The 14,991-nt window shown below is 38.0% G+C and overlaps 1 protein-coding gene across 1 annotated transcript; it reads right to left on the minus strand.

The window, feature by feature from the left end:
- Nucleotides 1-2,273: 2,273 nt before the first annotated feature.
- LOC147609338 (protein SPIRAL1-like 2) lies at nt 2,274-3,973 on the minus strand. The gene is made up of 3 exons (XM_086787789.1): nt 3,836-3,973; nt 3,114-3,412; nt 2,274-2,628 (listed from the first exon to the last, which is right to left on the minus strand). Exons 2-3 carry the CDS (start codon nt 3,390-3,392, stop codon nt 2,551-2,553), a joined length of 357 nt encoding a protein of 118 aa, XP_086643915.1. The 5' UTR covers nt 3,393-3,412; nt 3,836-3,973; the 3' UTR covers nt 2,274-2,550.
- Nucleotides 3,974-14,991: the final 11,018 nt, after the last annotated feature.

The following is a 14,991-nucleotide window of genomic DNA, read 5'->3' on the forward strand; positions in this document are numbered from 1 at the left end:
ACGTCCTCTCCTCTGTCTCTTCTTCCCAATGCAACAAGCTTCCCTTTCCATCCCTTGTTCACATGCCATTAGCACCACCCTTTTTGCCTCCTCATTAGCCTTAGGTCACACGCCACAAGTCACCCATGCTATATATTTACAAAGGGCATGCTCAAATGCAAACAATCAGCACTCATGCAGGCACTGACACACACACACACACACACCCGAAGGCTCACCAACAATAGCAACAAGATCACCACATTTTGAGGATGAAAGGCCTAATGGTTATGCCTCTGCTTCGAGGAAATGTAAGAAGAGGCAAAGGCCATAGTCATCGAGGTGGAGACATTTTTGGTTAGCATAGTTCTCAAGAAACTATGGCTAGTCGTGGCCATTCAGGACGAGAACCAAGGCCAATCATATGGGCAATAAAGCCAGAAAGAGGCAGAGGAGGATATGACAGAAAGAAGTAGATTGCACAGGCAACGATCAAGGTCAGGAAGTTAACTGCTGTGTGATAAGTCATTCGGCCAAGACATCAAAACAAGTCAATTGCCTCATTTTAATATGCATCAGCTTCATAGAATTGTGCAAGGAAAGATGAGCATCTGTGTCTCATGTCAAAAGTGAAGAACACATGGCAAGATGCATGGTCGGTGGACTCAAAAGCCTCCAGATTGAGAATCCATCTATCGTGAACTCTCTAGGTGAAAATCAACATCAAAATTCATCCTTAGAAGCTATTCAACTAGATAATGGAATTGCGCAGAGTCTTGATGGTGTTTTGCATATGTAAAGCATACTGTGAACCATGCACATACAGTACTGAGGTATTCAACACACAACACAAGCAAAAACCCACACTTTCCAAAGGTAGCCTTGAAAAGCATAACAAGTGGAACCCAAGAGGCAAAGGCACAAATAGAAGACAACTATCTGCTGAACACCTCACTCACCACCAGACCACCATCACAAGCTACAATCCTTTCAAAAACTGCACACCACGCTCACCCAAAAAAAAACCAAGCATACACAACAAAGACAATGATCCCTGAAACTTTGCACAGGCTTTGACAGAGAAAACCAAGCCTCTCAAGTACCCAACAAGAACTCCAAAAGTCGCCTACCATGTTAAGCATCTCTTTTCAGTACTAGCTATCAATGAGCAGGCCTGCTCTTGACCAATACTGGATCCGTACGAGATGCATTGCATGTAAGGATGCCCAATTTAACAGCTCGTAAAGCATGAGGACAGCGCACCTAATAGTAGCATGCAAATATGACTGACTTCCTAACTGTGAAAACCGGGCCCACCCTTATCCATAGAAAGAAACCAGTGGGTAACACTAAAATTAGCAGGTAGTTTCATGCCCACGGACAACCAATCCCACCTCCACTCGACACTCCCTTCTCAATTTGACAAAAAAGCTGATAGGCATCTGGCTGCAAGCCGCATGACACATATAAAGGGCTTCATGTATGATGCATTTACAGTACTCAAGCCCCTTCAAGTCAATGGTCATGTGGTATCTGGGCAGGCTTGGCACATATTTTCTTGGCACCCCCGAGCCTGTCGTAAGCTTACATTAACTAGTTCATGTTATAATCACATCCAACCAAACATCATTTAAGCCTGTCGTCCAGGATAAAAGAGTGTAGCTCTAGGAAAGGTGTTTACATAGTCAAGTATTATACTTCAAAATCTTCTTGAAACTTGCTGGTCGGTACACCTTTCGTGTAAAAGAGGAGTGTAGCTCTAGGAAAGGTGTTCTCACGGTCGAGTATTATACTTCAAAATCTGCTTGAAACTTGCTTGCTGATTTACTGAAACACTCAGGTTGGTCGGTACCCCTTTCGTGGTACTCCAAACCTTCCCAAACCAAGTAAAGGCTATATCTCCAAAAAGAGAAATCAAGATTCCAAGTTCTGAGTTTCTGTGAACTACACATTGAGATTCTTAACAGGTCCATCAAAATGAGAAAGCATTGTTTAGAGTCATGTATCCCAATGCCAGTTAGAGTCGTGTATCCTGATGCCAGTGCTGAACACATCAACATGAATGAGGGTGACCTGGGTTGAGAAGCACTGCTATGAAAACAAGCACGGGTGTGTGAATGCGAGAGAGAGAGAGAGAGAGAGAGAGAGAGAGAGAGAGAGTTAATTGGTATCTTCAGAGGCCCAATCAGACTATGGGAGGTCTTCTCAAAAGAATAAAAAATAAGAAGTAGAAGGCTAAACAACACTTACATTTATACCTTAGAAAACCAACATATTGTGAACAACTTCCAAGCTGGACACACAAAAATGACTAGATTATGGTAAAAATCACATAATTAAACACTGCAACATTTGAGCTGGTGGCAGCTGGAATGATGAAAACAGTATCTTGAGAACACCAGTCATTTCGTCACGATGGTCCAAAGGCAACCACCCACCATACCAGAGTGTGGTAACACAATTCACCAGCTTGTAGTAAACAAGATATTTTTGGATACAGCAGAGCAACCATGTCAGATCTGACTAGTAGCAGAGCCATGACATAGCAGAGAACATCTTCCAACAAATCATTCAGTTTCCTCCACCAAAAAGATAACCAAGAGAAGAACCACCACCAGGAGCAGAGTGCACTTTAGTGGAAGGCCGATCCTGCATGCATCAATTAAAATTGCACAAGTTTTGATCCGTATGTGTGTAAGCATGCACACATGCCAGCCTGCATCTCTCTCTCTCTCTCTCTCTCTCTCTCTCTCTCTCAGGGTGCACTTATATGCGTTTCTTACATCCTTGCCCCACTCTGATGTGCGTGTTGCTTTAAAAAGTGGTGCACACATGCAACATTGCTTGAGAGAGAGGTATAATCTAGCAGCCGAGTAGGAATGTAGATCGAGCCAGCCTGGAAGGCATTCCCTCTTTTCCCACTGGGGGTGTTCATGTATGTGCAGGGAAACAATTGCATGAATGCTGTGTCACTTGCATTCCCGTCCCAGAACTGTGATGTGTGTATTTTTGCTCAGAACTTGACCAACATAATTTAAGAGAGTTAATCCAGCAGCAGCATTGAAATGTGGAAGCCAACACCTCGGTAACATGCATAAATCATGGACATGAAAGAGAACTCTTCAAACACTCACAGTTATGAAGTTTCCTGTGTTTTGTCCATCAGCACGATGGTAGTTATTTGGATTACTACCAAGCTTTCCAGCAGCAATGTCAGGGCTCACTCCATTTTCAGGTGTAGGTGAGGCAGTGTTTTTGCTGAGACCAGCAGGTGCTTGGTTAGCAGGAGGTGGGCTCTCCTTCACAACGGCAGCCGCAGCAGCTCTCGCTGCTGCTGGCTTTGGTGGCTCATCCGATCCAAACAGGTAACCAAGAGAGCTCTGGCCACCCCCACTGCTGACTCCACGTCCCATCTTCAGGCAGTTAACAGATTCTGCGCATGACAATAAACACATCTCGTACAATGAGAAGAAAAATACTTCTACATACAGAAAACCTAAATCCAAGAGATCAGTTAACCCTAAAAAGTGAGATCTACAAAGCACGGAAAGCAAGCGCTCTCTCTCTTTCTCTCGCGAGGGGGGCAGGGGAACGGGGGGGGGGGGGCAGAAGAGAGAGAGAGCGCACAATGACCGTAGAAAATCCCAATCTCTCTCTCTCTCTCTCTCTCTCTCTCTCAGTGTGTCCAGAAAACCCTAAGAACGCAGGAAAAAACGTGATGGCAACCAATATACAGGATCCACAGAAACCCTAGAAAAATGACAGAAAAATGCGACGGTACAGATAGTGAGAACGACACAGTAACAACAGATCAAAGAAAACCACACGCAGAGAAAACAGAGCACAGAAGGCATACCAGGATGCCGATGGCTATGGCGACGAGGGTCTGGCGATGCCTCAGCAGAAAGTAGACCTAAGGCGAAGGTGCAGGCTCATAAAAAGTAGAATAAGGAGCCAGTTTCAGTCGTGCAGTGTGAATGCGTCTCAAGATCTAAGGTTTAATTCATAAACCGTTTTTTTTAAGGGATGCCCTTTGTTCTCATGGTCTCACCGGTTTAATTAGAGAGAAAGAAAGAAGGATGCCAGCAAAAACATGTGGTGTGTGTGTGTGTGTTTGTGTGTGTGTGTGTGCATGGCGCACGCTCTGTATAATGCTCTTGCACACAGTTCTTTTCATAGAGATCCCCATGAAGGACAAGAGGGTGAGATCTTGCCTTTTCACCAGCAGGGAGTTATGTCTTTAAAGACCCTACGTTGTCAACATTGTCTTGGCATGTTTGCTCTCATGTCACATACAAACATGTTCATATTTTAGAACATCACCATTGAAAAATAACAGGTAAGCTAGGGTTGTCCTTGCACACTTCGACGCAATCAGCAGTGACAAGATGACATAAGGTCCATGCAGATATTTCCAAGCAAATAATGACTTCATCGACTCCTTTTTGGCATGGCCCTCCAAAAAAAAAAACATACCTTCCATTTTGTTGGTGAATTGGATCTCAAGAAATCCATGAAGTTACTAGCACCTTGTGTGAAGAGTTTGCACCCAATTTTTAATAATAGTGTGTCATGTGAGCATGTGTTGGAAATAAGCCTTAGTAGATTGCAAGTGACTACATGGGTGTTTTCCTAGGATGAGTACCATTCATCCATGATATGTTTCTCTATATTAGTTCTAGCCATGGCACACTCAACCATTATCGTCACTATTACAGCGCTTTATGGGTGCCCCCATTCAAATGTCCCCTTATCAGTGCCCATTAATGCTCATCAAGACACTCTCTCTCTCTTCCTTTAGCCCATCCTTAGCATAACAAAACTGTTAGAACCTCAATCTTGATGTTGTTTTACCTACCATGTTATTCAAAGTTTCCTTATGTCTTATAAAATATTTACCCTTATAAGATGCATCCAGGATTGCATCTAAGCCATACAACTTCTCATAAATTCCTTTTATTTGGGAGTGCATCTAAACCTTAAAACTTCCCATAAATTCCTTACCATTGTGACCCTTCCACATGTTCAATTCATTAAATGGATACATCACCAAATTCAATTATGTGACAAAACCTTCAATTTTTTTCTTATGTGTAGGGTGTTCACATACTCCAAGTAAGCTTCATCATTAATTGAGGATCTACACAAAGAAAGACATGTGAATAAGCAATATCAGTTGTCCAATGCAAGTAACCTTTAAATCAATAGCAAGTATGTAAGCATGTATAGTGTATGATTGTGTCCTCTGTGCTTTAAAACAACACATCATGCTTTAATGTTCACTAATGAAGTACATTGGCCAACTCCTTCCCTAAGAGTGAAGTTTGAACTTCTTTCGTTTGGTGTGAGGAAACATTCACAATCGCCCACAATGTCCTTTCATACTCTTAGATAATGTACTAACTGCCATTGATTTATTGTTCTCATTACTAATCTTAAATAAAGCATATCACTTTCTTGAAAGTGAGTTGGTGGACCAACAATTTCCTTGTTGAAAGACAAGTAATAAATGATAATTGAAACAACTTGGTAACCTCTTTAGGACAACTGTAAAATCAAATTTAGGTTCTATTTGTTTATAAAATCAAATGATAATTGAAATAACTTGCTAGCCTCTTTAGGACAAATGTAGGTTCTATTTGTTTATAAAGGAATTCATTAACCTCAATATTCCAAAACACAATCTAGGTCCTCTTCCTAGTAATGTTCTCAATTACTAAGATTTGTAAATGTGAAATATTGATGCTTTAGTGTCTTTATCACAAGCATATTTTCTAAAATTTTATGGAAGGCACAAATATCGATAAAGAAAATAAATTTAATGTAGGGTATTTTTTAACTATAGCACTCCTTTTAGAAGCTTTCAAGGCGTGATGTCTCATGTGAAACAAGCTAAGCATGTTGCAAGAAATTCATAATTTATATTGAGTTGTGTCTTGTTGCAAATATGTTTGAATGTATATGAAAAAATTCTCATTGCTTGAGCATCTCTCTCTCTCTCTCTCTCTCTCTCTCTCTCTCTCTCTCACACACACACACACACACACACACAAAGTACCATTTTCTAATATAATCTTTAGCTTATTTAATTTTCTTATTGGGATGTTGAATTCCCATTTGATTATTAATTTTTAGGCCCATTACACACTATACTGCACCTCCACTTTTTATGCTATAGATTGGGATATAGAGTCATAGCTAAAACTCACTACAACATTTACAAATTACCTTAGTAAAAAAATGAAATCCACAAACCCAACTCCAGGCTTGACGTGTGTTTGTTTGTCCTCCCTCAGCAAGCATCTCCATTATTAGCCTTGGGATGTCTATAGCAACAACTCCTCACTTGTCTTTGAGTTTGAAGGCACCTTGGCCTCCCTTTGTGCTCCACTCTTGGGCAATGTGTAAAACCCATATTAGCTTTAGGTGCAATCAAACAACCATGATTGAATCTTGGGTCCAATTTTGCTTCCTTGCAAGGTAGTGTGTAAAGGCCCTAAGTATAAATTGTAAGATAAGCCAGCTGCTAACTTTATCACAATTGAAAGGGTTTTTCTACCAAAGACAATGCCCATCAATCTTCCTTACTCTCTTCCTTTCTTTTCCAACTATCTAACTTCTCTTACAAGCTTTTGACCAACGTTATTTCATGTGTATTTTATTTGGTTATGTTATAAATAGCCTTTTTTAGCATATTGGGGGCTTGATTGTTATGGGAAATACTCTTTTATAATTACAAGTCTTATACCATAACAAATATTCATGGCTTCTTTGAATCCTGCTTTTAACACAAGCAAACTCCTTGGTTTGCGAGACTTCTTCATGTTTAACATGCACAAGGTTACTCTAGAAAGAAAAATGATCTACTTAGCTAGGACTTAGCTACTTTAATCTATGCATCCTCTCTAATAGATTATGTGGGAGACAGGTTGCATGATGGGGCAAGTCTTTTTAAAAATTTCCATATTTCTAGGTTGCATTTCTTGAGGTTTGAAAATTGATTTATACAACAAATATGGATGAATTACACAAGTAGGGGCATAATTCAAGTGGACAATATGATGATAAATGAGTCACGTTTTTTGATAATTTATTTTAGCCATATATTTTGCATATAAAATTATTTATATGAAAACAAATTTCTTATGAATGTTTTACTCATGTAAATTGTTGTTTAAGTGAGTGAATATGTGTGTGTGCATGTGCATGTGCACGTGCATGCATGTGTATATGTGTGTACGCATGTGCACACGTGTGCACAAAAACTGGCTATTGGCCATAGAAACTTAATTATGGTGTTCCTATCTCTCAAAAAGATGGAAAAAATAAGTATATATGAGCCTTGCTTGTGCATTTGTAAAATATTGATTTAGTTTTGAACTTGTATGAGCTCTTCCTTGTGCATTTGTGAAATAATAAGTTAGTATACATGTTTTTTAGCACTACTCTTACATTTTTTATTTTTTAGATATTATTTCTTGATATAGTTTTTTATACTATAAAAATTTTTAAGACATGAAAATATATAATATATACACGTGTAGAAATACTAGTATTTTGTCATTTTGTTAAAGAGTAAAACATTCTATATAATATAATAGAGTATGCATATACGTTGAGTTTTTTTTTTGAATTACACAAAATGCAACATATTATACAATGAAAATTTTGAAATAAAGTGGAAGACAATATTATTATAATGATAAATTTCATGAAAGGCAATGGGAAGAGTAATACATGAAACAAAATTGATATAATACTCTTCCCCTTATCTCGTTAAATCCTTTAATTTTACCAGGCTATGAATGTTTGGTCAAAACATTAAATTATTATTTTTAAGTATTAGAAGGTAAGATGTGATGACATTATTAACTAAATCTCATAAAAAATGATGGAATAAAATGACGTCTTTATTAATTAACGAAAAAAAGAATATTTTTCACTCCAAATAGAAAGACCTTTTTATGTACCTTGATAAAAAATCATGTCTCAAGAAAATCAAAAGATAATATAATCATTTTTTCAATACGCTTAAATATAGATTGTAAGAAAGTATACTATTTAAACTTTAATACAAGGTTTTATTTACAAATAAGAGTGGGTATGGAGTAAGGAGAAACAAGGAACAAAAATATTTGTGTCGCATTGGTTGTAATGTAGATAGATGTGAGAATCCATGCCATGATGTGCAAGCATCTTCCTTCAAATTTATATAGCAATTAAATATAAAAGGGAAGGCAAAAAATAAGCTACACGTGTCTTACATGAATGTAGCTCATGGAGAAGATTGTAATGAGGATAGTTTGACACAAAGAAGATAAGATGATTACTAGCATGAATGTCTTAGTAAAATGAAGAATCAAGTGAAGGTAAATCTCAACTGAAATGTGTTCTGATGTGCAATTACACTAAATAAATGGATAGGTTAACAATCCAAGCCTTTGATTTATGTTATGGTATATGTCCAAGAGTAGTTGCATTTTTTAAAGCAATGTACATGTCTCTAAGAGAGAAGACATATCATTATATTGCTAAAATATATGAGTGTCATAGGTGGGCTTAAAAAAATGTAAGTGCAACAATAGTAGCAACAATAGTATCACATGGTGTATCTGCTTTCAAGCTTGTAAGATAACATGGGTTATAGTGTGCACATACTCTAAACTTTTCCTTGAAAGATTTTAAAAAATCTCTTATTAATCTAACAAAAATTGGTAGACAAACTTTGTTTTGACATTTACTAAAGAGCATCAATTCACTTATGCCTTATTCCATATGCACTATGAAAAGACATTATAGACACTAGAAAGGTAATGGCTAGTAAAATAAGAAGGGGGCTTTTCGAGTAAAGTGACTAGTAAAAAGCGACTAGAGAGGTAACCTTCTACCTCTATGCTTACTATCATTGGTCAAATAACTATGGGTGTGGAAATTTCAAGGATTGACATAATTTACAAGCTTGTAATCTTCAAAACTTCACTACAACAAAATTTTGTAGGCTTGACATGAATTGTTGACTTGACTAACCCCTATTGCTATAGTTTTTGACTTGCTACACCACTTTAATTTCTGCTTCTTCTTTCTCTTTGAGATTCCTTTTGTTGATGTTTTCATTAATGACTTCATTAGAACCTCCATTTGAGACTAGTTTCTTTAGATTTTTTATGAATAATTCCTAGTTCTCTCATTTCGTTCAAGATAGGTATTACCTCTATTCTTCGTCTTTGTATCTGCTAGCTTCCTCTTCATCTTTCCTATCCTTGCCTCTTTTGGGAAGGATATCATAGCCTATATTAAATAAAGTACAGCTTTGATTGCTCATTTATCCTTACCTAATCTTCTTGAAGTTTCCTTATTATTAAGAACAAAATGCTTTACAAATCCAATCCTAGTTGCTCCTAGTCTTCTACTAGATCTGCGATAGTCCTCTTAAAATTTTCTTCTTCTATAATGCTTATTTCTTATTTGTGCTTCTTGACCTTTTTGCTTTTTCTCTTCCTGATTATTCCTTTTGTTTGGTAGTTTCTCTATTAGCCTAAGTCTTTCAACTTAGCTTTACTACCTTTGTCTTGCTTTCTTTGATTCTTACTTTATCCTTATACTTTTTACCTTTTTACTCGTCTCTTTTAGCCCATCCCAATTGTATGCATTTTGGTTTTCCTGTTGTTTTCCTAGACTCTTTTCTTGATCCTAGAGTACATTCTTGAATAGAAATTCCTGGAGTACATACTTCTCTGGCTCCCAGAGTACATTCTTGAATAGCCATGCTTACACCTATAGTTTTCCTCGTTCCTTGCCTTGAGTGTGTGCATATGCTCCTTCATCCACTAGTATAACATTTTTTGCAAAACTCAATCCCCTCCGCTTGGTGATTAGTAGCCCTTCTTGAATAGCCATTCTTACACCTATGGTTTTGTTGGTTCCTTGCCTTGAGCGTGTGCATATCCACTAGTATAACATTTTCTTGCAAAACTCAATCCCCTCCCCTTGGTGATTAACATCACTTCTTAGTAGCTCATCCTTTTCCAAAGTTGTGATGTATTTGTGCACCTTTCTTGAGTAGTATTTCACAAATGTTCTATGCCATTGGTCTTTGAGATAACTTTGGTTTAGGATAGCTTGATGAACTAGCCTCTTATTGCCATTCTTTTATCCTTTTCATCGTAATACTTTATGACTTCCCTTGCAATTGTTTAGTCTTTAAGGGTCTTTTTATGCTTGTAATACTATTATTACAACCGGAAATGTTACTTGACCTCATGTTTATCAAAATTTTCCATCTCTCCCTTTTTAAAATCTCTTTTTTCTCCCCTGATAGGTTTATAGAGTTTTTCCTACAAAGGCTATGAGTATAAAAGTTATAACAAATATGATGTAAAATGACTTCAAGGTTTATTATTTATGGATAATAGAATTTAAACCACTGAAAAATGTCCTTTTTCATTTGGCCATCCATGATTATTCCATTTATTCTCAATGCAATATGGAGTTTAAGCTATTCTAAAGTGGAGTCGTTTAGTGGTTGAGGTTTTAACACATGGTGGTAATTGTATGCTTTTGTCTAGATATATTTCATTTCTTGCCTCTATTATAGACTCCTAGCATGTTTTGCACTCAACTTCTCCTACTTATCCTAGTATCATCTTCTTATATTGGCTTTCCTTGATCATATAACATGCTTTTCAATCCTTCTTTATTCCTAGTTTGCTCTTTTTAATATTGTTTTGCTCAAGATAGATCCATGTCCTCTACCAGATCTTCTTAATCGTCAATCTTTCTTCTATTTTGGAGTCTTTTGGTTCTTCAGATTCTTTGAGATCCAATGGCGAAATAACGCTTCCCTTTACAAAAATCCATATTTGAAAACTCTTCCCATTATCCCAGAGTGTTAGTAGATGGTCTTTGTTCTAGTTATGTATTACCTTGGCAATTTTCAGCTATAATCTTCCTAATAACATCACGTAAGATTCCTCCACTTTAAGCACACTAAAATCAGTTTATGAAGTTTTCCCGTACCACTTTTATAGTAATATTCATTAGCTATCTTGACATTGAATGGGGCTTTCATCATCCCTTTTAACTATAGTTTCCTCCAGGTAACTATAGGCAAAATGTTTACTATGGATTCTCTAGCCATCTTGACATTGAATGGGGCTTTCTTCATCCCTTTTAATTGTAGTTTCCTACACGTCCTCCACGTTACTATAGGTAAAATGTTTACTATGCCTTTAATGTGTGAACATATTACACTTTTTTGGGATTGTTGAATAGCTTTTTACATGAGGGGATAGTAGTTTTCATATATTTGATCATGTTGATATATCTATGGCATGCTAGCCTTAGTTCATTGACAACAAATAGCTTGGGAAAATACTCCTTTCTACTTGCACTTCCACTGTACCAAATCTCTAAATAGGTTGGATCTTGTTGATAGATCAATGGCATGCTAGGTTGAGCGCACACATTGACTAATAGATCAGGAGAATACTCCTTTTTACGTAGATGATGCTAGTTTCAGAGAGAGGTGTGGATAGTCAAATTGTTAAAATTACAGCAATGTGATGAGCTATGGTGGATCAAATACTAGAATCAACATCATTAACAAAATGATTAATTACGACGTGATTAATTAACAAATAGCTTAATGTAGGCATGGATAATCAAAAACCAACAAATTCTCATTAGGCCAATGCCTCAATTTATAGAGTTTACATCCAAGCATCCAATCCCACTGATTTCTCCTTGATTCACTCCACCTCTTTTGTTTGATTCTCTCCGCCTCTCCCTGAATATCTCCACACTTCCTAAATCTTCTCATGCTACCCTTTATTCTCTCCCAGTAGATTCTTCTCACCTTTTCATAGGTTCTCTCACATTTACAGATTCTCTTTTACAGCCTCTAACCAAGGGCTTGTTCCCGCACACAGCCTATTCACTTTTCAACACCTCCCCTCAAGTGAATACTCCTAGCACACCTGGACCCTATACCAAGTTTCCCTCTTACTTGATAGTCCGCGCGACCAGTGCCTAGCACACCTCCCCTCAAGTGAACTTAGCACACCTGGGCCCTATACCAAGTTTCTCTCTTACTTGATAGTCCGCGACCAGTGCCTCAAGTCCCTAAACTCATAGTCCTTGACACTCTCTCTCTCTATGTGTCCAAGGCTACTACAAGTGCCCGCGACCTTGACTAAAGTGCTCACACATACATCTACCACGTGGCCTACATCATCGGTGGCTCAGAGGTGGTTTTACTTTGTTGGGGCAGGTTACATTGGGTTGTGGGGTTTCTCTCTCTCTCTCTCTCTCTCAGAGATTTTCACATGGCTCCTCACTCTTTGGAGCCTCACATCTTCTCTTCAGTCTTCTTGACGTGGCAGCTTCTCTTCACGCGTCCATGTCTTCCTCTTCAGTCTTCTTGACGTGGCAGCTTCTCTTCACGCGTCCATGTCTTCCTCTTCTTTCAGTCTTCTTGTGGGGCAGCTTCTCTTCTCGTGTCCATGTCTTCCTTCAATGCTTCCTCCAGATCTTCTTCTCGGTGTGGATCCTCTTCTTGAAAAGAGATGTTCTTCTTCTTTCATGGCTGGGGCCATGAGCTTGTCTGTCAGTTCTTCTTGCTCCATGTGAGCAACATGTTCAAATGTTTTGTTGACAGTTCTTTTGGGCTTTTGATGTTTATCTTGTGTCATTATGCAATGCAAACCCAAATCTATGTGGGAGGTCTTACCTCTTGCCTTATTCTGGACAAGGACAGTGTCTGATCCCATTTTTACACTGATGTAATGTGCCCAATACATAATGCATATAGCATTCATTCTTATTCACATTCCCAATTGCAACTCTGACTGTGAATAATCTTGAATTTGAGTGTGATTTGTAGGCATTAACCAAGGGTTAAATGCAAAATGATGATTACCACAAATTTATCAGCATAATTTTAAATTACATTAAATCAAGGGTAACCAATTTGTACGGAATGGTTGGAGTATCAAACCAACTTCGAATTGTAATCTGAAGTTATAGGAATCTGTATCAGATACCTAATGGTTAATTTGAACCCTTAATTGTACCAAAATATAGTGATTAGCATTGATTAATCACTGATTAGCAAATTAATCCTATATTTGTGTGCAAAAAATAGAGTATGCGGGGAGCCCAAATCTGAGGCCTTAGAGTTCAAATGAGCTCAAATCCTTTCAAGGCCATCAATAGCAATTAGTCTAGTAGAGGATTAAGCCAAGAAACACAAGATTTGACCAAACATTGAATGCTTAATCTCTGTTTTACCAGTCACCTGATTTGATGAAGAGCTTGGATCTCACTGTAGACTTAATCAAATCAATTTCTGACTTCACCAGCTTGTAGAGCATGCTTGAAAACACTTGGGGCTAAGAGGAATTAGACCCATTTGATCTGTGGAAGAGAAGATCTCAAATTTTCTCCCAGAAACAGGTGCTTGATAAAATCGTGATTTCTCCTTAATCTGTCAGCGGTTTGCGCTTTTGATTCGATGAGCTGAATCGTGGAGAGGCTGGCTATGTTAGGCTAGAAGGGTTTGGGCTAATTTTGAGTGTGCAAGGAGAGGGAGCTCCTTCACTGGTTGGGAGTACAAAGGTTAGTTGAAAAATAGGTGGTGAAAAATATTAATTTTCTACTAATCCTAATTAGCAAAGTGATTAGCAAGATAATGGGCTCACAAATTGATGGATTCTAGGCTTGGCTCTGATACCATGTTAAAATGACAACAATGTGATGAACTATGGTGGATCAAATACTAGAATCAACATCATTAACCAAGTGATTAGATGATAATTAAGACGTGATTAGTAAGTAATTAACAAATAGCTTAATGTAGGCATGGATAATCAAAAACCAGCAAATTCTCATTAGGCCAATGCCTCAATTTATAGAGTTTACATCCAAGCATCTAATCCCACTGATTCCTCCTTGATTCACTCCACCTCTTTTGCTTGATTCTCTCCACCTCTCCCAGAATATCTCTTTTGCTTGATTCTCTCTTTTGCTTGATTCTCTCCACCTCTCCCAGAATATCTCCACACTTCCTAAATCTTCTCATGCTACCCTTTATTCTCTCCCAGTAGATTCTTCTCACCTTTTCACAAGTTCTCTCACATTTATAGATTCTCTTTTACAGCCTCTAACCAAGGGCTTGTTCCCGCACACACCCTATTCACTTGTATATTTCAACACAAATGATATAGTCGATGAAGAGACAAGTCCATGTGCTTTGGGGCCTATTAGAGATAGGGTTTGGTTGGCTCTTGGAGTCAGGAAGCATTTTGAGGATACATGTGATGTAATGTGGATAATAAGATGCTTGATGTGGCTTCATCTCTAGGTTTGTGAGTTGGCCTCTACCTATAAGGAACGAGGGCCTATGGTTGTTGAACTTGTGGATTCATGTGCCATAACCACCTACAGTTGAATAACTCATGTAATATGGATAAAAAGATGCTTGATGTGAGGTCTTATCTCTAGGTTTGTGAGTTGGGTTATACCTATAATGAATGAGGGCCTATGGTGGTTGAACGTAAAGATTCATGTGCCAAAACCACTTGCAATTGAATAATTGATGTGGTCATGAATGGTTTGGAGTGGCAAGGTATAATTCCCAGATTTCATGGCGGTAAAACTAGAGGCAAGGGTGTATCGTTGTTTCTTGTTGCACTTTGGTGGTGAGGCTCTTGTTGTGATGGTGAAAGTAATTGAAGAAGAGGTAATTGGTTACATAAAGACCACCACCAAAGAGTTGTTATCATTTTGAAGGCGTTGGGAGGTTCATACATGCTCGAAGAGGATATATGCAATGGGTTATACCATATGGATGATGGTTATTGATGATGAGGCTTAGCGCAAGAAGGTATAATTCCTAGATCTCATGGTGAAACTAGAGGCATGGGTGCATTGTTGTTGCTTATTATGCTTTGGTGTTGAGTGTTAATGACATTGTATAACCTTACTCCAAACACGTGGCAACACTTTCAAGCCATA

Source organism: Cibotium barometz, chromosome 51 (assembly GCF_041138505.1).
Source record: "Cibotium barometz isolate CiBa-2024 chromosome 51, ASM4113850v1, whole genome shotgun sequence".
In the NCBI taxonomy this organism is placed as follows: domain Eukaryota; kingdom Viridiplantae; phylum Streptophyta; class Polypodiopsida; order Cyatheales; family Cibotiaceae; genus Cibotium; species Cibotium barometz.